Genomic DNA, 21,542 nt, shown 5'->3' with positions numbered 1-21,542 from the left:
CTGACCTAATGTTACAGACCTGACCTAATGCTACAGACCTTTAATACTAGCCCTAACCTAATGCCACAGACCTTTAATACTAGCCCTGACCTAATGTTACAGACCTGACCTAATGCTACAGACATTTAATACTAGCCCTGACATAATGTTACTAGCCCTGACCTAATGCTACAGATCTTTAATACTAGCCCTGACCTAATGTTACAGACCTGACCTAATACTACAGACCTTTAATACTAGCCCTGACCTAATGCTACAGACCTTTAATACTAGCCCTGACCTAATGCTACAGACCTGACCTAATGCTACAGACCTTTAATACTAGCCCTGACCTAATGCTACAGACCTGACCTAATGCTACAGACCTTTAATACTAGCCCTGACCTAATGTTACAGACCTTTAATACTAGCCCTGACCTAATGTTACTAGCCCTGACCTAATGCTACAGACCTTTAATACTAGCCCTGACCTAATGTTACTAGCCCTGACCTAATGCTACAGACCTTTAATACTAGCCCTGACCTAATGTTACAGACCTGACCTAAGGCTACAGACCTTTAATACTAGCCCTGACCTAATGCTACAGACCTGACCTAAGGCTACAGACCTTTAATACTAGCCCTGACCTAATGCTACAGACCTGACCTAATGCTACAGACCTTTAATACTAGCCCTGACCTAATGCTACAGACCTGACCTAATGCTACAGACCTTTAATACTAGCCCTGACCTAATGTTACAGACCTTTAATACTAGCCCTGACCTAATGCTACAGACCTTTAATACTAGCCCTGACCTAATGTTACAGACCTTTAATACTAGCCCTGACCTAATGCTACAGACCTTTAATACTAGCCCTGACCTAATGCTACAGACCTGACCCAATGCTACAGACCTTTAATACTAGCCCTGACCTAATGTTACAGACCTTTAATACTAGCCCTGACCTAATGTTACTAGCCCTGACCTAATGCTACAGACCTTTAATACTAGCCCTGACCTAATGTTACAGACCTGACCTAACGCTACAGACCTTTAATACTAGCCCTGACCTAATGCTACAGACCTTTAATACTAGCCCTGACCTAATGCTACAGACCTTTAATACTAGCCCTGACCTAATGTTACTAGCCCTGACCTAATGCTACAGACCTTTAATACTAGCCCTGACCTAATGTTACAGACCTGACCTAACGCTACAGACCTTTAATACTAGCCCTGACCTAATGCTACAGACCTTTAATACTAGCCCTGACCTAATGCTACAGACCTTTAATACTAGCCCTGACCTAATGCTACAGACCTTTAATACTAGCCCTGACCTAATGCTACAGACCTTTAATACTAGCCCTGACCTAATGTTACAGACCTTTAATATTAGCCCTGACCTAATGCTACAGACCTTTAATACTAGCCCTGACCTAATGTTACAGACCTTTAATACAAGCCCTGACCTAATATTACAGACCTTTAATACTAGCCCTGACCTAATTCTACAGACCTTACCTAATTCTACAGACCTTACTAGACAGGACCTAATTCTTGCAGAGGTGTTGCGTTACCTAGGAGAAGATACATACAATTCCCAGAGCACTGCATAAAGGGGCAGGCTAGCTAATATAGGTTGGCTATAGAGGGAACTTTACCTATCTTATCTCTCCATGATAAGATTGCGCATTACTCCTCCAACGTCTACCAACCACAATATTATTAACCGCACGAGATATGGACACTGTATCCTTAGCTACTGCACGAGTTGAGCAAAAGGAATACAACATTCAGTTCATAAAAGGCTACTTACCCTCTTCCCACGATAAGTCGCAGAGCCTCCAAGTTGCCATGATAAGCGGCCCATAACGTCGGTGTCATGCCATCTTCATCGGGCGCGTTCAAGTCCTTCCGCGTAGCCTCTTTCAGCAGGTCCAGGTAGCCATCCCGGGCCGCCTTGTGATACCTGTCATTCATGGTATCAACGGGCTCTCGACTCCATTGCTCTTGGTCGTCATCTACCCATCTCTCGGATCTTTAATACTAGCCCTGACCTAATGCTACAGACCTTTAATACTAGCCCTGACCTAATGCTACAGACCTTTAATACTAGCCCTGACCTAATGCTACAGACCTTTAATACTAGCCCTAACCTAATGCCACAGACCTTTAATACTAGCCCTGACCTAATGTTACAGACCTGACCTAATGCTACAGACATTTAATACTAGCCCTGACATAATGTTACTAGCCCTGACCTAATGCTACAGATCTTTAATACTAGCCCTGACCTAATGTTACAGACCTGACCTAATACTACAGACCTTTAATACTAGCCCTGACCTAATGCTACAGACCTTTAATACTAGCCCTGACCTAATGCTACAGACCTGACCTAATGCTACAGACCTTTAATACTAGCCCTGACCTAATGCTACAGACCTGACCTAATGCTACAGACCTTTAATACTAGCCCTGACCTAATGTTACAGACCTTTAATACTAGCCCTGACCTAATGTTACTAGCCCTGACCTAATGCTACAGACCTTTAATACTAGCCCTGACCTAATGTTACTAGCCCTGACCTAATGCTACAGACCTTTAATACTAGCCCTGACCTAATGTTACAGACCTGACCTAAGGCTACAGACCTTTAATACTAGCCCTGACCTAATGCTACAGACCTGACCTAAGGCTACAGACCTTTAATACTAGCCCTGACCTAATGCTACAGACCTGACCTAATGCTACAGACCTTTAATACTAGCCCTGACCTAATGCTACAGACCTGACCTAATGCTACAGACCTTTAATACTAGCCCTGACCTAATGTTACAGACCTTTAATACTAGCCCTGACCTAATGCTACAGACCTTTAATACTAGCCCTGACCTAATGTTACAGACCTTTAATACTAGCCCTGACCTAATGCTACAGACCTTTAATACTAGCCCTGACCTAATGCTACAGACCTGACCCAATGCTACAGACCTTTAATACTAGCCCTGACCTAATGTTACAGACCTTTAATACTAGCCCTGACCTAATGTTACTAGCCCTGACCTAATGCTACAGACCTTTAATACTAGCCCTGACCTAATGTTACAGACCTGACCTAACGCTACAGACCTTTAATACTAGCCCTGACCTAATGCTACAGACCTTTAATACTAGCCCTGACCTAATGCTACAGACCTTTAATACTAGCCCTGACCTAATGTTACTAGCCCTGACCTAATGCTACAGACCTTTAATACTAGCCCTGACCTAATGTTACAGACCTGACCTAACGCTACAGACCTTTAATACTAGCCCTGACCTAATGCTACAGACCTTTAATACTAGCCCTGACCTAATGCTACAGACCTTTAATACTAGCCCTGACCTAATGCTACAGACCTTTAATACTAGCCCTGACCTAATGCTACAGACCTTTAATACTAGCCCTGACCTAATGTTACAGACCTTTAATATTAGCCCTGACCTAATGCTACAGACCTTTAATACTAGCCCTGACCTAATGTTACAGACCTTTAATACAAGCCCTGACCTAATACTACAGACCTTTAATACTAGCCCTGACCTAATTCTACAGACCTTACCTAATTCTACAGACCTTACTAGACAGGACCTAATTCTTGCAGAGGTGTTGCGTTACCTAGGAGAAGATACATACAATTCCCAGAGCACTGCATAAAGGGGCAGGCTAGCTAATATAGGTTGGCTATAGAGGGAACTTTACCTATCTTATCTCTCCATGATAAGATTGCGCATTACTCCTCCAACGTCTACCAACCACAATATTATTAACCGCACGAGATATGGACACTGTATCCTTAGCTACTGCACGAGTTGAGCAAAAGGAATACAACATTCAGTTCATAAAAGGCTACTTACCCTCTTCCCACGATAAGTCGCAGAGCCTCCAAGTTGCCATGATAAGCGGCCCATAACGTCGGTGTCATGCCATCTTCATCGGGCGCGTTCAAGTCCTTCCGCGTAGCCTCTTTCAGCAGGTCCAGGTAGCCATCCCGGGCCGCCTTGTGATACCTGTCATTCATGGTATCAACGGGCTCTCGACTCCATTGCTCTTGGTCGTCATCTACCCATCTCTCGGATCTTTAATACTAGCCCTGACCTAATGCTACAGACCTTTAATACTAGCCCTGACCTAATGCTACAGACCTTTAATACTAGCCCTGACCTAATGCTACAGACCTTTAATACTAGCCCTGACCTAATGCTACAGACCTGACCCAATGCTACAGACCTTTAATACTAGCCCTGACCTAATGTTACAGACCTTTAATACTAGCCCTGACCTAATGTTACTAGCCCTGACCTAATGCTACAGACCTTTAATACTAGCCCTGACCTAATGTTACAGACCTGACCTAATGCTACAGACCTTTAATACTAGCCCTGACCTAATGCCACAGACCTTTAATCCTAGCCCTGACCTAATGCCACAGACCTTTAATACTAGCCCTGACCTAATGCTACAGACCTTTAATACTAGCCCTGACCTAATGTTACTAGCCCTGACCTAATGCTACATATCTTTAATACTAGCCCTGACCTAATGTTACAGACCTGACCTAATGCTACAGACCTTTAATACTAGCCCTGACCTAATGCTACAGACCTTTAATACTAGCCCTGACCTAATGCTACAGACCTGACCTAATGCTACAGACCTTTAATACTAGCCCTGACCTAATGCTACAGACCTGACCTAATGCTACAGACCTTTAATACTAGCCCTGACCTAATGCTACAGACCTGACCTAATGCTACAGACCTTTAATACTAGCCCTGACCTAATGCTACAGACCTTTAATACTAGCCCTGACCTAATGCTACAGACCTTTAATACTAGCCCTGACCTAATGCTACAGACCTTTAATACTAGCCCTGACCTAATGCTACAGACCTTTAATACTAGCCCTGACCTAATGTTACAGGCCTTTAATACTAGCCCTGACCTAATGTTACAGGCCTTTAATACTAGCCCTGACCTAATGTTACAGACCTGACCTAATGCTACAGACCTTTAATACTAGCCCTGACCTAATGCTACAGACCTGACCTAATGCTACAGACCTTTAATACTAGCCCTGACCTAATGCTACAGACCTTTAATACTAGCCCTGACCTAATGTTACAGACCTGACCTAATGCTACAGACCTTTAATACTAGCCCTGACCTAATGCTACAGACCTTTAATACTAGCCCTGACCTAATGTTACAGACCTTTAATACTAGCCCTGACCTAATGTTACTAGCCCTGACCTAATGCTACAGACCTTTAATACTAGCCCTGACCTAATGTTACAGACCTGACCTAACGCTACAGACCTTTAATACTAGCCCTGACCTAATGCTACAGACCTTTAATACTAGCCCTGACCTAATGCTACAGACCTTTAATATTAGCCCTGACCTAATGCTACAGACCTTTAATACTAGCCCTGACCTAATGTTACAGACCTTTAATACTAGCCCTGACCTAATGTTACAGACCTTTAATACTAGCCCTGACCTAATGCTACAGACCTTACTAGACAGGACCTAATTCTTGCAGAGGTGTTGCGTTACCTAGGAGAAGATACATACAATTCCCAGAGCACTGCATAAAGGGGCAGGCTAGCTAATATAGGTTGGCTATAGAGGGAACTTTACCTATCTTATCTCTCCATGATAAGATTGCGCATTACTCCTCCAACGTCTACCAACCACAATATTATTAACCGCACGAGATATGGACACTGTATCCTTAGCTACTGCACGAGTTGAGCAAAAGGAATACAACATTCAGTTCATAAAAGGCTACTTACCCTCTTCCCACGATAAGTCGCAGAGCCTCCAAGTTGCCATGATAAGCGGCCCATAACGTCGGTGTCATGCCATCTTCATCGGGCGCGTTCAAGTCCTTCCGCGTAGCCTCTTTCAGCAGGTCCAGGTAGCCATCCCGGGCCGCCTTGTGATACCTGTCATTCATGGTATCAACGGGCTCTCGACTCCATTGCTCTTGGTCGTCATCTACCCATCTCTCGGTCTAAATGGCAGGCACCACAGGCTAGAGTTCCACTGCCAGCCTTCACCTGTGTTTCATTGTATGCAAGCGCCGTGCCTACTGGTCCGAAATGTTATTGTGGCGTATGCCATGGCAGTTACGGCCGCGCGAGCAGAGAGGGAACGCGCATTTGGTATCCAGGGGCGATCGCGGCGGGACTATTATTAGGTTGTCTGGTCCATAGTAATATAATTGGTCTGGTCTACATGATGTGCACAAAATGCACGGAGCCTAATATAAATGTGAATGAATATAGAAAATAAAGAAAACAGCTTGGAATATATAGGCCTTCTTTCAAAATAACTTCAAGTTCAATATTCGTATTCTACACATGCAGCCTATACACTCAGAAAAAAGTGTTCCAAAAGGGTTATTTGGTTGTTGCCATGGCAGAACCCTTTTTGGGTCGAGATAGAACCCTTTTTGGTTCCAGGTAGAATCATTTTGGGGTCTCTACCTGTTTTGGGGTCTCTACCTGGAACCAAAAAGGGTTTTCCTATGGGGACAGCCAAAGCACCATTTTATGTTCTAGATAGCACTTTTTAAGGGTGTAGGTATTCATTTCCAATAGCCATTTAGAGTCACTTGAAATGTTCATTCATGCATAGAGCGACATAATTTAAAAAAATGCTTTTTAACATTTCATACGCCATTATTAAAGGCTCATTCTGTCACGATCGTCGATAGATGAGGACCAAGGCGCAGCGTGGTAAGCGTACATACTTTATTCAATTAACGTACTTAACACACGATCAAAACAACAAACGATACGTGAAGTCCTAGGTTAAACACCAAAACAAACCTTACAGAACAAGATCCCACAATAAACTAGTGCCAACCGGCTGCCTAAATATGTTGTCCCAATCAGAGACAACGAGAATCAGCTGCCTCTGATTGGAACCACCCTGGCCAACATAGAAAACACGAACTAGAACGAAACATAGAAAATAACACATAGAACATCCACACCCTGGCTCAACATATAAGAGTCCCCAGAGCCAGGGCGTGACACATACATGCTTAGAACAAGTTATACCTCATTATACCAGCAGTCTGCCAGTGTTACTGAACAGACCATCATATCCACTGACTCATCATTAATGGTGTGATTTACATTTTGATGAGCACATCACAATATGATGACCCATGTTGTGACAGTGAAATACTAAAAAGGTTAAAAGGTGTTTTTCTAAGCAGAAGCTTGTTATATGTCCACACATGAGTGCTCCTTTGATAAATAAATAAAAAAACACTCACAAAGTGTGGACATATAACACAGCCTGCTTTGAAAGACATGTTGTTTTTCATAGATGTTTGACATTTATGACTGTCTGTACATTGGTGGTGTTGTCTGTAAATCAGGCTGTGGCTGGGGATGGCTATAAAAGCCATGAAGGACATGGCTCCCCCATTCACTCTGAACCTGATCGCACACAACTCCCACCAGGTAAGCAGCTTCTCAGGCATCCTCACATTGATCATCAATGTATTGATCTATTGGTATAAGATTGACTGTATTATTATTTAAATAGAGATGGTATTTGCTGTAACATGTAACTTTACACAAAAAAATATTTTGAAACGAATTGCCTTGGAATAATTAAGTAAAGGCTTGAGCTGAGTGAGTCTGATTAAATCAGTTTTTTTTGTTGTTCATAGAACTCAAAAACATGCTTTATGGTTATTCATTTTTTCATTTGTTTGTACTTAAATTAAGTAACTCAGTAACTCATTATGTCTGACACTCTTATTGACCTGTTAGATAAATAATTCAGTCAAGTTCAGGAAACCAATGACTTTTGATAAACTGGGCAAATAATGCTGGGCACTGCAGCCTTTTCTCACCATTAGTGTGTTTAGCAGACTGACACTAATGCGTTGTATTGAGATGGCGTGGATGGCTGTAATCATTTTATAGAACGTCAAACTGACCTATTGGAACCCCATTCATAAGTATCCAATTAAATTGATATTATCACAAGTAACCTTGTAGTCTGTCCAACTCTCTTTATCTAACATGCCACTCCTTGCCACTCCTTGTCATTGCCAAAAAGACTGGCCTTTCCGCAATCTCAACGTTCGCTGGATTTAGTTGCTCATTGGTTTTTGGAAATAACATAAATATTTTCCATGACAATATGTGGAGCCTCGAAAATAGAACTAGAATGTATAACAATGTCAAAAACAGACATTTAGCTGTTAGCTAGGCAAGTTGTTGTATTTTGACGTTTTGTGGTTGGAATTGCAGTATGTATTTAGTGTGACAATTTAGACTTCAGCTTGCAACTTTGGACAGACTGATTTAGTCTGGACAAAGAAAAAACGGTTGCTATACCAACATGATAGAGTTCCAATAATTGCATAATCGTTGTGATTGGAGGATAGCTGTGATGATGATCGAATCAGGATCAATTATTCTGTTCTCCTCGAGCTTATTAATGATAGAATGTTCCTATTCCAAGATGGAAGAAAGGCCAGTCTCTTTTGCACATGACATGGAGTACAGGGAGTGGATCAGTTAAAGAGACTGGTACCCAGGCTAGTAACCTAGTACTAAAAAATAAAATTAAAATAAACACAAAATGTTCCACAACAATGCATATGCTAATAAATCCATCAATGCACTATAATAAGTACACCCAACTAATTACATTTTCATCTTAAAAGTACAGGGAACTAGGCTACATCAAATCAAGTCCTGTCAACATGTTATTTATTTTTTACAAAGTATTGTGACAAATCGATACAAATACTATTTCTACTGGACTTTTATCAGCATTTACAGTTGGGCTGATTAATAATACAATTTTAATTACTGCAAAGTGGAAATACAGTGGGGAGAACAAGTATTTGATACACTGCCGATTTTGCAGGTTTCCTACTTACAAAGCATGTAGAGGTCTGTAATTTTTTTCATAGGTACACTTCAACTGTGAGAGACGGAATCTAAAACAAAAATCCAGAAAATCACATTGTATGATTTTTAAGTAATTAATTAGCATTTTATTGCGTGACATAAGTATTTGATACATCAGAAAAGCAGAACTTAATATTTGGTACAGAAACCTTTGTTTGCAATTACAGAGATCATACGTTTCCTGTAGGTCTTGACCAGGTTTGCACACACTGCAGCAGGGATTTTGGCCCACTCCTCCATACAGACCTTCTCCAGATCCTTCAGGTTTCGGGGCTGTCGCTGGGCAATACAGACTTTCAGCTCCCTCCAAAGATGTTCTATTGGGTTCAGGTCTGGAGACTGGCTAGGCCACTCCAGGACCTTGAGATGCTTCTTACGGAGCCACTCCTTAGTTGCCCTGGCTGCGTGTTTCGGGTCGTTGTCATGCTGGAAGACCCAGCCACGACCCATCTTCAATGCTCTTACTGAGGGAAGGAGGTTGTTGGCCAAGATCTCGCAATACATGGCCCCATCCATCCTCCTCTCAATACGGTGCAGTCGTCCTGTCCCCTTTGCAGAAAAGCATCCCCAAAGAATGATGTTTCCACCTCCATGCTTCACGGTTGGGATGGTGTTCTTGGGGTTGTACTCATCCTTCTTCTTCCTCCAAACACGGCGAGTGGAGTTTAGACCAAAAAGCTCAATTTTTGTCTCATCAGACCACATGACCTTCTCCCATTCCTCCTCTGGATCATCCAGATGGGCATTGGCAAACTTCAGACGGGCCTGGACATGCGCTGGCTTGAGCAGGGGGACCTTGCGTGCGCTGCAGGATTTTAATCCATGACGGCGTAGTGTGTTACTAATGGTTTTCTTTGAGACTGTGGTCCCAGCTCTCTTCAGGTCATTGACCAGGTCCTGCTGTGTAGTTCTGGGCTGATCCCTCACCTTCCTCATGATCATTGATGCCCCACGAGGTGAGATCTTGCATGGAGCCCCAGACCGAGGGTGATTGACCGTCATCTTGAACTTCATCCATTTTCTAATAATTGCGCCAACAGTTGTTGCCTCCTCACCAAGCTGCTTGCCTATTGTCCTGTAGCCCATCCCAGCCTTGTGCAGGTCTACAATTTTATCCCTGATGTCCTTACACAGCTCTCTGGTCTTGGCCATTGTGGAGAGGTTGGAGTCTGTTTGATTGAGTGTGTAGACAGGTGTCTTTTATACAGGTAACGAGTTCAAACAGGTGCAGTTAATACAGGTAATGAGTGGAGAACAGGAGGGCTTCTTAAAGAAAAACTAACAGGTCTGTGAGAGCCGGAATTCTTACTGGTTGGTAGGTGATCAAATACTTATGTCATGCAATAAAATGCAAATTAATTACTTAAAAATCATACAATGTGATTTTCTGGATTTTTGTTTTAGATTCCGTCTCTCACAGTTGAAGTGTACCTATGATAAAAATTACAGACCTCTACATGCTTTGTAAGTAGGAAAAACTGCAAAATCGGCAGTGTATCAAATACTTGTTCTCCCCACTGTAACTACACCGTCATGAGAACATTTCTGAAATGTCACCGATTTATTTCATTACATAGGCTAGGTTATTGTTAGATTGCAACACAGGCATTTTGAAAAGTCACTTTTGAACCTGCACATCTGTATGGTGTGTAATGATTAATATCGTATGAGGAAATTCAGTGATCCAGTAGGGTATTTCCAGCTTACATTATGTTAGCCTATGATTCACAGTGTTTTCAGACCTCAGTTTGGGTACTGTTGTTCTAGGAACAGTTAGTGCTGCTGTAGTAACAATCTTATTAGACAGAAACTGAAAATCTACTATTTTTTATAAAGAATAATAAGTTGGTTTCCAGGAAACAAAACACACCTGACCTCGTGTAAATAAAAGACCAATGTGTGTTAGTAAATCTGAGCTGTTAGGATTGCTTTGTTCATTTCAATTTAATCAAACCCTGGTATTGACCCAAATCAAGCAAGATAAACTCATATTCGTTGAAGCATGCTGCACTGACACTGCTTCTGATGATTAACTGTGAAATGATAAGAACCATTCTTTCGTCATACCACTGATGGGGTTGACATTGCTGATGAAATGAGGTTAGTAGCTGGGTTAAGGGTAGGAGGGACCTCCTTATACAGGCAGAGCCTTTGAGTGGATGGTTAGGTGTTCACAAAGCTCTGATCAGAACGGCAAGACTTTCTGAACTCATTAGATTTTCTACCTTTGGGTAGGATATGACATTTTGAACAAAGCAAGCTTGGATTGTAATAAACCACAAACTATGGACTAGACCTTTACAGAATGAGAAACATAATGTACTTATTTTCATGTGAATCCAGCAAGATGACTGCTAAAGCTGAGATGGCGGCTCAGGAGGGCTACATATCCTCCCCATCCACCCCGTGCTCCATCCACGTGGGAGTCCAGGCACGGAGTATGGGGAGGGGGAGCGACGTCCTCTTGACCAGCGGGGGCACGGTGAGGGAGAGGGGCCGTAACCGCAGCTGGCTACTCTCTAGCATCATCACGGTCAACATCCTGATCCTAGGTTGTGCTCTGGTCAGTGGCAGTGTCTCCAACAACGTCAAGATCAACGACATCAACCTGCAGATCTTCCTCATCCTCCTCGTCATCCTCACCACTGCCTGGATGCTGTACTACACCATCTACACGTCCCGGGAAGATCACGCCGTGCTCTACAAGGATAGCCATGCCGGGCCTGTGTGGCTCAGGGGTAAGAGAAGACACATCCTCTTCTGATCTTCTGGGTCTACGGCTGCTAAATTCCAGAAACCTTTCCAAAGTTCCTAGTTTTTTCCTTTTTTTTAATCCCGGGAAATCTGTGAAGTTTATGGAATTTTGCAACAGTACCCTATAGGAATCACTGTCTGTTAATATCACTGGACATGAATAATCTCTCTTTTGATTGGGGAAGAGTTCTATTCTAATAGGATGTCATTTACCTAGATACAGTTTTACATTCACCCATTGTCTTGAATGAGTGTGATTATTGAATAAGTGTGAGTGATTGAATGAGTGTGATTATTGAATAAGTGTGAGTGATTGAATGAGTGTGATTATTGAATAAGTGTGAGTGATTGAATGAGTGTGATTATTTCCAAATGGATTTCATTGTACTATTTTCTCTAGGTGGTCTGGTGCTGTTTGGCATATGCAGTCTGATTATGGATGTGTTTAAGATTGGTAACTACGTAGGCTACCTGCACTGTGACTCCGTTGTGAAGATAGTGTTCCCTGTCGTGCAATCTGTATTCATACTTGTCCAGGTAAGAACACAAGTTCTGCCATCTCAAATGGAGCTACCATTAGGGGATATGATATTAGGGAAACCCCTGAGGGATTTGGCTGGTGGGAAAAATGCAAGTCTAAGTAAACGTTGTATCTTTTTCAGACATACTTCCTCTGGCTCCACGCTAAAGACTGTGTACAACTACAACGGAACATAACTCGGTGAGCGGAACTAACTGCTACTGTATAACTGAATTTATTAATTTAGATTTATTGATGTTGTAAATTGATGTTTGATTGATGGTTGGACATTTTAACATTGCCGGTTGCCCTGAAGTTCCCCTTGGGAAACATAAAAACTTTTCCATTCTATTCTTAGAGAATTAAACAGGATATAAAAATAGAAAGTATTCTGTTCTGAACTCCTGTGTCCCCTCCTGAAGCTGTGGGCTGATGTTGACTCTGTCTACCAACCTGATGTTGTGGATGGCAGCAGTCACAGATGAGTCCATACACCAGACTGTTGTTCCACCAGAGGACAGCAACAGCACACATTCCTATGACATCAGAGGTAGAGAATATTGTGTTGTTGAATCTTCTCTCTACTAAATCTAAGTAAAATACTAAAGGGTTGGGGTCAATTCAATTTCAATTCAGAATGTAAACTGAAATGGGAATTCCTTGTTTAAATAATAAAATAAAATAAATATATTTACTGAATTGAAATAGAATTGTCCCCAACCATGAAATACAAAAGAAACAAACCAACATAACAAAACATCACCTCACAGAGTCAAACAATGAAGCAAATCTTTTCTCCCTCTTATTTCAGCCCCTGGCGGATACAGCAGCTGTAAGTGCAGTCACTCTGCCTGTGCCATCTTAGAGAAGGCCTACTACTACCTGTACCCCTTCAACATTGAGTACAGCCTGTTTGCCTCGGCCATGGCCTACGTCATGTGGAAGAACGTGGGCCACTTGGTGGACGAGCATAACCACCACTCGCTCCATTTCCGCCTGAAGGACGTGCTGGTGGGGCCTGTGGTCGGGCTGGTCATGCTGGTGGCGGGCCTGGGAACCTTCGTCATCTATGAGGTGGACATGGAGAAGGGGGACCCGGGGAAACGTGACACGGCACTGATGATACACTACGTGATGAACACGGTGGCTGTGACGCTCATGTCCGTCTCGACCGTGGCCGGTTGTGCCATCTACCGGCTGGACCAGAGGGACCACGTGTCGGGGAAGAACCCCACTCGGAGCCTGGATGTAGGCTTGCTGATAGGCGCCTCCATTGGACAGTTCACCATCTGTTATTTCACTATCGTGGCAGTGATAGCGACGGGGGCCAAGGGCCACCTCAACGTTCTCAACCTGGCTGTCTCCCTGCTCACCGTGATCCAGCTCTGCCTGCAGAACATCTTCATCATCGAGGGCCTGCATCGCGAGCCTTTCCACGAAGACGTGCATCAGGCATCCGTATTCACAAACCCATACGTCCTCCAAGCCCAAGCCCAAAGAGACATACACAACCTCCCAGGGACGTTCACGGAGACCAAGTCGTCCCCGGCCCTCACAGTTCGCAGTATGCATGTTGCTCCTTCTGCTCCTTGTGGCTCCCCCCTGCCTCAACGCCATAGGCTGACCTGGAAGAGGAGGGCCCTGAAGGAGATCTGTGCATTTCTGCTGCTCTGCAACATCCTTGTGAGTAGCCTATTGAGTACCCACCACTGTCCTTTTAAAGGGCTTGTTAACCTAGGGTGTTGTCCTTTCATCCAAAACAGTTTTTATTAAGTTTGGATGAAACTCCCTACCCACTGGGCACACACTGGTTGAATCAACGTTGTTTCCACGTCATTTCAATGAAATTACATTGAACCAACATGGAATAGACGTTGAATTGACGTCTGTGCCCAGTGGGTAGGTACAGTACGTCGAAAATAAACTGAAACTACTGAACCATCCCTTTAAATTAACTTTTCTCCTGTTTGCCTAACTTGCACATGAGCCAAAAGGGCTCCCTGGGATTTGTGCAGTACAATACATCATATTAGAGTATGATCGTAACTCCTATGTTTAGGTTGAAAGATTGGACTGTATATCGTGACTCTGTTTCCATTGACAGCTCTGGATCATGCCGGCGTTTGGCGCCCGCCCTCAGTTTGACAACACGATCGGAGAAGAGTTCTACAAGTTCACCATGTGGGCAGCTGTTGTGAACATCGGACTCCCCTTCGGAATCTTTTACCGTATGCACTCAGTCGCCAGCCTCTTTGAGGTCTTCCTGACCTCCTAAGCAGGCAAATTACAGAAATCATTCTGAACATGTATAAAGATTTTTTTTTTTTTACAATCTATGTTTTATTGTTATACTATGAGCTGTCCTGAGCACTGAACTGTATATAAAGGATAAAAAGAAAACCATTATATAATACTATTTCATTTTGAGTGAAATATGTCCATATCACTGAACTATTAAACTGTATCTAATAAACTGTATAAATACTTGTATATTAAATTATAATTGATGACTTTGTAATAAATTGCACATTATTTTATGTAAAACATTTTTGGGATATCAGTCTTTGTTCTTTGTGGCACACTGTAACACAACATAGACCAACCACTGGCACTATTTATTCGTACTATCTCAGGAGCTTACAACAACTGTCTTACCTATAACACAAAATATAAAGTTTTATTACCCCATTGATTACAAACATGGTTAAAAAGAACATTTTAATCTGATGGATGGTAAATCCTTGCATCCATAGCTCAGTCTATGAACTTGAGAGTGGTTATATTTCTCCACCCCGTCCCTCAGGTGTTTAGCAAAGCAAGTGGGGGGACGACCGCGTTGTTCTTGTTTGAATCCCAGGTTGCCCCTTTAATATTATGTACAGTACACCCAAAACAATATTTAACCAGTGTTCCCTTCTCTGTATTATCAAAGGTGGACAACTGGCTTCCTCTTTCTGTTCTGTTTACTCCAGATTCCATTGTGTTACATAGCTCAACTAGCCTGGTCCCATCTCTTGTCAAAGTAAGTGGCACAGTGGCAGATAGACAATTCACACAGCTTTGCCAAGTTGGCAAGACAGCACAAACAGACCTGGGACCAGGCTAGGACTGAACATCACATCCTGCTGAAACAACCTACAGTATTTACTCTTCTCAACTATCTGCACCAGACAACAACCTGTATTAGTTCCTCTTCTCAACTATCTGCACCAGACAACAACCTGTATTAGTTCCTCTTCTCAACTATCTGCACCAGACAACAACCTGTATTAGTTCCTCTTCTCAACTATCTGCACCAGACAACAACCTGTATTAGTTCCTCTTCTCAACTATCTGCACCAGACAACAACCTGCATTAGTTCCTCTTCTCAACTACAGTTGAAGTCGGAAGTTTACATACACCTTAGCCAAATACATTTAAACTCAGTTTTTCACAATTCCTGACATTTAATCCTAGTAAAAATTCCCTGTCTTAGGTCAGTTAGGATCACCACTTTATTTTAAGAATGTGAAATGCTTTTATTTATTTCATCACATTCCCAGTGGGTCAGAAGTTTACAAACATTCAATTAGTATTTGGTAGAATTGCCTTTAAATTGTTTAACTTGGGTCAAATGTTTCGGGTAGCCTTCCACAAGCTTCCCACAATAAGTTGTGTGAATTTTGGCCCATTCCTCCTGACAGAGCTGGTGTTACTGAGTCAGGTTTGTAGGCCTCCTTGCTCGCACACGCTTTTTCAGTTCTGCTCACACATTTTCTATAGGATTGAGGTCAGTGCTTTGTGATGGCCACTCCAATACCTTGACTTTGTTGTCCTTAATCCATTTTGCCACAACTTTGGAAGTATGCTTGGGGTCATTGTCCATTTGGAAGACCCATTTGCGACCAAGCTTTAACTTCCTGACTGATGTCTTGAGATGTTGCTTCAATATATCCACATAATTTTCCTTGCTCATGATGCCATCTATTTTGTGAAGTGCACCAGTCCCTCCTGCAGCAAAGCCACCCCTGTGCTTCACGGTTGGGATGGTGTTCTTCGGCTTGCAAGTTTCACCCTTTTTCCTCCAAACATAACGATGGTCATTATGGCCAAACAGTTCTATTTTTGTTTAATCAGACCAGAGGACATTTCTCTAAAAAGTAAGATCTTTGTCCCCATGTGCAGTTGCAAACCGTAGTCTGGCTTTTTTATGGCGGTTTTGGAGCAGTGGCTTCTTCCTTGCTGAGCGACCTTTCAGGTTAAACGATATAGGACTCGTTTTACTGTGGATATAGATACTTTTGTACCTGTTTCCTCCAGCATCTTCACAAGGTCCTTTGCTGTTGTTTTGGGATTGATTTGCACTTTTCGCACCAAAGTACATTCATCTCTAGGAGACAGAACGCGTCTCCTTCCTGAGCGGTATGAGGGCTGCGTGGTCCCATGGTGTTTATACTTGTGTACTATTGTTTGTAGAGATGAACGTGGTACCTTCAGGCGTTTGGAAATTGCTCCCAAGGATGAACCAGACTTGTGAAGGTCTACAATTTGTTTTCTGAGGTCTTGGCTGATTTCTTTTGATTTTCCCATGATGTCAAGCAAAGAGGCACTGATTGTGAAGTTAGGCCTTGAAATACATCCACAGGTATACCTCCCATTGACTCAAATGATGTCAATAAGCTTCTAAAGCCATGACATAATTTTCTGGAATTTCCAAGCTGTTTAAAGGCACAGTCTATGTAAACGTGTATGTAAACGTCTGACCCACTGGAATTGTGATACAATGAATTATAAGTGAAATAATTGTCTGTAAACAATTGTTGGAAAAATTACTTGTGTCATGCACAAAGTAGATGTCCTAACCGACTTGCCAAAACGATAGTTTGTTAACAAGAAATTTGTGGAGTGGTTGAAAAACAAGTTTTAATGAATCCAACCTAAGTGTATTTAAACTTCCGACTTCAACTGTATTTGCACCAGACGAAAGGTGTGTAGTTGTGTTGATATCAGTGATATTTATTTTCAAGTTTCAATGTCACGTGCACAAGTATAGTGAAATGCATTTCTTGCAAGCTCCAAACCCAACAATGCAGTAATCAATACCAATGTAGCACAAGAAATAACAAGGTAGAACAAAAACACACAATAAATAAAAATAAGAAATAAGAAGAACATAAGAAAGTAAGAAGCTATATACAGGGTCAGTTCCAATACCATATTAACAATGTGCAGGGATACTGGAGTGAAAGAGGTAGATATGTATAGACGTAAGGTGACTAGGCATCAGGATGTATGATAAACAGAGTAGCAGTAGCGTATATTATGATTGTATGTGTGCGTGTAGAGTTAGTATAAATGTGTGTGTATGTTATGTGTGTGCTTGAGTGTCAGTGTCAGTGTGTGTGAAGTCCTGTGAGTGTGCATAGAGACGGTGCAATAATTAAAATATAATACAAGGGTCAACTTCGATTGTCCGTGTATCCATTCTGTTAGCTATTTAGCAGTCGTATGGCTTGGGGATAGAAGCTGTTCAGGAGCCTGTTGGTGTCAGACTTGATGCACCGGTACCGCTTTCCGTGCGGAAGCAGAGAGAACAGTCTATGGCTTGGGTGGCTGAAGTCTTTAATGATTTTCCGGGCATTCCTTTCACGCCGCCTGATATAGAGGTCCTGGATGGCAGAGAGCTTGGCCCCAGTGATGTCCTGGGCTGTCCGCAACACACTCTGTAGAGGTTGTTGTCCTGGCACCACACTGCCAGGTCATGGACCTCCTGCCTGTAGGCTGTCTCATCGGCGCTGGTGATCAGGCCTACCACCCTTGTTTCGGCAGCAAACAACAAACTGGTGGGGTAAGTGTGTGTGTCAGAGCCGTGTGTAAATTGACTATGCAAACAATTTGGGATTTTCAACACATTCATGTTTCTTATAAAAAGAAGAAGTGATGCAGTCAATCTCTCCTCAACTCTTATCCAAGAGAGACTGGCATGCATAGTATTTATATCAGCCCTCTGATTACAATGAAGAGCAAGACGTGCCGCTCTGTTTTGGGCCAGCTGCAGCTTAACTAGGTCTTTCCTTGCAGCACTCGACCACACGACTGGGCAATAATCAAGATAAGACAAAACTAGAGCCTGCAGAACTTGCTTTTTGGAGTATGGTGTCAAAAAAGCAGAGCATCTCTTTATTACAGACAGACCTCTCCCCATCTTTACAAACATTGAATCTATATGTTTTGACCATGATAGTTTACAATCTAAGGTAACACCAAGTAATTTAGTCTCTTCAACTTGTTCAACAGCCACACAATTCATTACCAGATTCAGCTGAGGTCTAGAACTTAGGGAATGATTTGTACCAAATACAATGCTCTTAGTTTTAGAGATGTTCAGGACCAGTTTATTAGTGGCCACCCATTCCAAAACAGACTGCAACTCTTTGTTAAGGGTTTCAGTGACTTCATTAGCTGTGGTTGCTGATGTGTATATGGTTGAATCATTAGCACATGCTTTGTTTAATGCCAGTGGCAGGTCATTGGTAAAAATAGAAAAGAGTAGAGGGCCTAGAGAGCTGCCCTGTGGTACACCACACTTTACATGTTTGACATTAGAGAAGCTTCAATTAAAGAAAACCCTTTGAGTGCTTTTAGATAGATAGCTCTGAATCCACGATATGGCAGAGGTTGAAAAGCCATAACACATGTTTTTTCAACAACAGGTTATGGTCAATAATATCAAAGGCTGCACTGAAATCTAACAGTACAGCTCCCACAATCTTCATATTATCAATTTCTTTCAACCAATCATCAGTCGTTTGTGTCAGTGCAGTACATGTTGAATGCCCTTCCCTATAAGCATGCTGAAAGTCTGTTGTTAATTTGTTTACAGAGTATTTGGTCCAACACATTTTTTTCCAACATTTTGCTAAGAGCTGACAGCAAGCTTATAGGTCTGCTGTTAGAACCAGTAAAGGCCGCTTTACCATTCTTGGGTAGCAGAATAAATTTGGCAGGCCTGAGGGCAAAGACTTTCCTCTAGGCTCAGATTAAAGATTCTACAGATAGGAGTGGCTATAGAGTCAGCTACCATCCTCAGTAGCTTTCCATCTAAGTTGTCAATGCCAGGAGGTTTGTCATTATTGATCGATAACAATTATTTTCCCACCTCTCCCACACTAACTTTACAAAATTTAAACTTGCAATGCATTTCTTTCATTATTTGTTTTTTTTATGCATGAATATGATGGCTCACTGTTCATTGTTGGCATTTCCTGCCTAAGTTTACCCACTTTGCCAATTAAGTAATCATTAAAATAATTGGCAACATCAAATGGTTTTGTGATGAATAAGCCATCTGATTCGATGAAAGATGGAGTTGAATTAGTCTTTCTGCCCATAATTTCATTTAAAGTACTCCAAAGTCATTCTTTATATCATTGATCTTGGCTTCATAATACAGTTTCTTCTTTTTGTTGAGTTTAGTCACATCATTTCTCAATTTGCAGTAAGTCAGCCAATCAGATGTGCAGCCAGACTTATTAGCCACTCCTTTTGCCCCGTCTCTTTCAACCATACAGTTTTTCAATTCCTCATCAATCCATGGAGCATTAACAGTTCTAACAGTCAGTTTCCTAACAGGTACATGTTTATCAATAATTGGAAGAAGCAATTTCATAAATTCCTCAAGTGCAGTGTCTGGATGCTCCTTATTAATCACATCAGACCAACAAATATTTTTTACATCATCCACATATGAGTCACAGATAAATCTTTTGTATGATCTCTTATACACTATTTTAGGCCCAGCTGTTGGAACTTTGGCTTTCCTGGATATAGCCACTATATTTTGATCACTGCATCCAATGGGTACGGATACAGCTTTAGAACAATGTTCTACAGTATTAGTAAATATTTGATCGATATATGTGGATGATCTTGTTCCTGTAGTGTTTGTAAACACCCTGGTAGGTTGATTAATAACCTGAACCAGATTACAGGCACTGGTTACAGTAAGAAGCTTCCTCTTGAGCGGACAGCTTGATGAAAACCAGTCAATATTCAGGTCCCCAAGAAAGTAGACCTCTCTGTTTACATCACATACACTATCAAGCATTTCACACATATTATTCAGATACTGACTGTTCACACTTGGTGGCCTATAGCAACACCCCAAAAGAAAAGGCTTTGGATGTGCCAAGTGAACGTGCAATCACAACACTTCAATAACACTTGACATAAGATCTTCTCTAAGCATTACAGGGATATGGCTCTGAATATATACAGCAACACATCCCCCATGAGCATTTCTGTCTCTTCTATAGATGTTATATTCTTGTATTGCTACTGCTGTATCATCAAATGAATTATCTAAGTGAGTCTCAGAAATGGCTAATACATTAATGTTATCTGATGTTAGCAAGTTATTGATTTCATTAACCTTATTTCTATGGCTACATATATTAATATGGGATATTTTCAGCCCTTTCCTGGGTAGCTTATCAGAGATAGACATAATACTGAAAAGAGCAAACAAAGAAAGAGAATAATATATATATATACATTCAGCAGTCCATTAATCAATTGGTGTGTGTGTGTGTGTGTGTGCTGCGGGGTTGAAGCTACGAACCCATAGGCTTGGCTCGCTCATCCCTTCCAGGCTTCTGGGAGGGAGGGTGGACAATAAGCCTGTCATAGCGGATGTAAGCAATGTCCCCACGCGCTCTGGCAGCTTTCATGGCTGGGATAAGTTATTTCCTCTTCTGGCACACAGCTTCAGGATAATCCTTGTTGAGAAAGATATACATTCCTCTCAAGTTCTTTGCTCTTTCCAGAACAGCTGCCTTGTCCTTGAACCTCAGGAACTTGACCACTATCGGGCTTGTCACCTGGGCCGGTGGTGGGTTTTCCAGTCCTGTGGGCGCGCTCCACCCCAATCTTCCTGTGGTCCATCTTCAATTTCTCAGAGATAATTTCCCTCACTTTGTCCTCAGACTCCATCCAGGTCTCATGTGGAGATTCTGCAATTCCGTCCACAACCATGTTGTTACGCCTTGACTGTCCCTCGAGATCATGGATTCACACAAAGAACTGATGTCCTCTATCAATGACTTCCAGATTGCTGTAATCTTGCCGTTATCCTGTTTCAACTCATCGAGCTGACCCTGGGAGAACTGCAAACGGCTGGTGACCACTAGTCTAGGGCATCTGGGATGATGGAGTTGATGTGTGCCGTAACCAGCCTTTCAAAGCACTTCATGATTACAGATGTGAGTGCTACAGGGCGGTATTCATTGTGGGATGAAGCCTTAGA

The 21,542-nt window shown here is 42.2% G+C and overlaps 2 protein-coding genes across 4 annotated transcripts in view; one reads left to right on the top strand and one right to left on the bottom strand.

Annotated features, from left to right (window-relative positions):
- Positions 1–5,992, bottom strand: part of LOC311103359 (pre-mRNA splicing regulator USH1G-like) — a gene marked incomplete at both ends in the record, with an annotated part of 45,897 nt that extends 39,905 nt beyond the window's left edge. For 2 of the 3 annotated variants that reach the window (XM_084144917.1, XM_084144916.1), the window contains one exon: positions 5,829–5,992. In XM_084144917.1, the coding sequence (XP_084001043.1) occupies positions 5,829–5,992 (164 nt within the window). Of the gene's footprint in view, positions 1–1,802; positions 1,967–5,828 lie in introns of those variants that run through there. The other variant, XM_084144918.1, reaches the window with a different exon arrangement.
- Positions 1–14,533, top strand: part of LOC311103358 (proton channel OTOP2-like) — a gene marked incomplete at both ends in the record, with an annotated part of 51,522 nt that extends 36,989 nt beyond the window's left edge. The window contains 6 exons of the mRNA XM_084144915.1: positions 11,328–11,722; positions 12,139–12,275; positions 12,401–12,459; positions 12,681–12,808; positions 13,070–13,941; positions 14,363–14,533. Of these exons, the coding sequence (XP_084001041.1) occupies positions 11,328–11,722; positions 12,139–12,275; positions 12,401–12,459; positions 12,681–12,808; positions 13,070–13,941; positions 14,363–14,533 (1,762 nt within the window). The remainder of the gene's footprint in view (positions 1–11,327; positions 11,723–12,138; positions 12,276–12,400; positions 12,460–12,680; positions 12,809–13,069; positions 13,942–14,362) is intronic.
- Positions 14,534–21,542: the final 7,009 nt, after the last annotated feature.

This window comes from Coregonus lavaretus (assembly GCF_964263955.1).
Source record: "Coregonus lavaretus genome assembly, chromosome: 28".
NCBI lineage: Eukaryota > Metazoa > Chordata > Actinopteri > Salmoniformes > Salmonidae > Coregonus > Coregonus lavaretus.
This window is presented reverse-complemented; position numbering and strand designations above follow the sequence as displayed.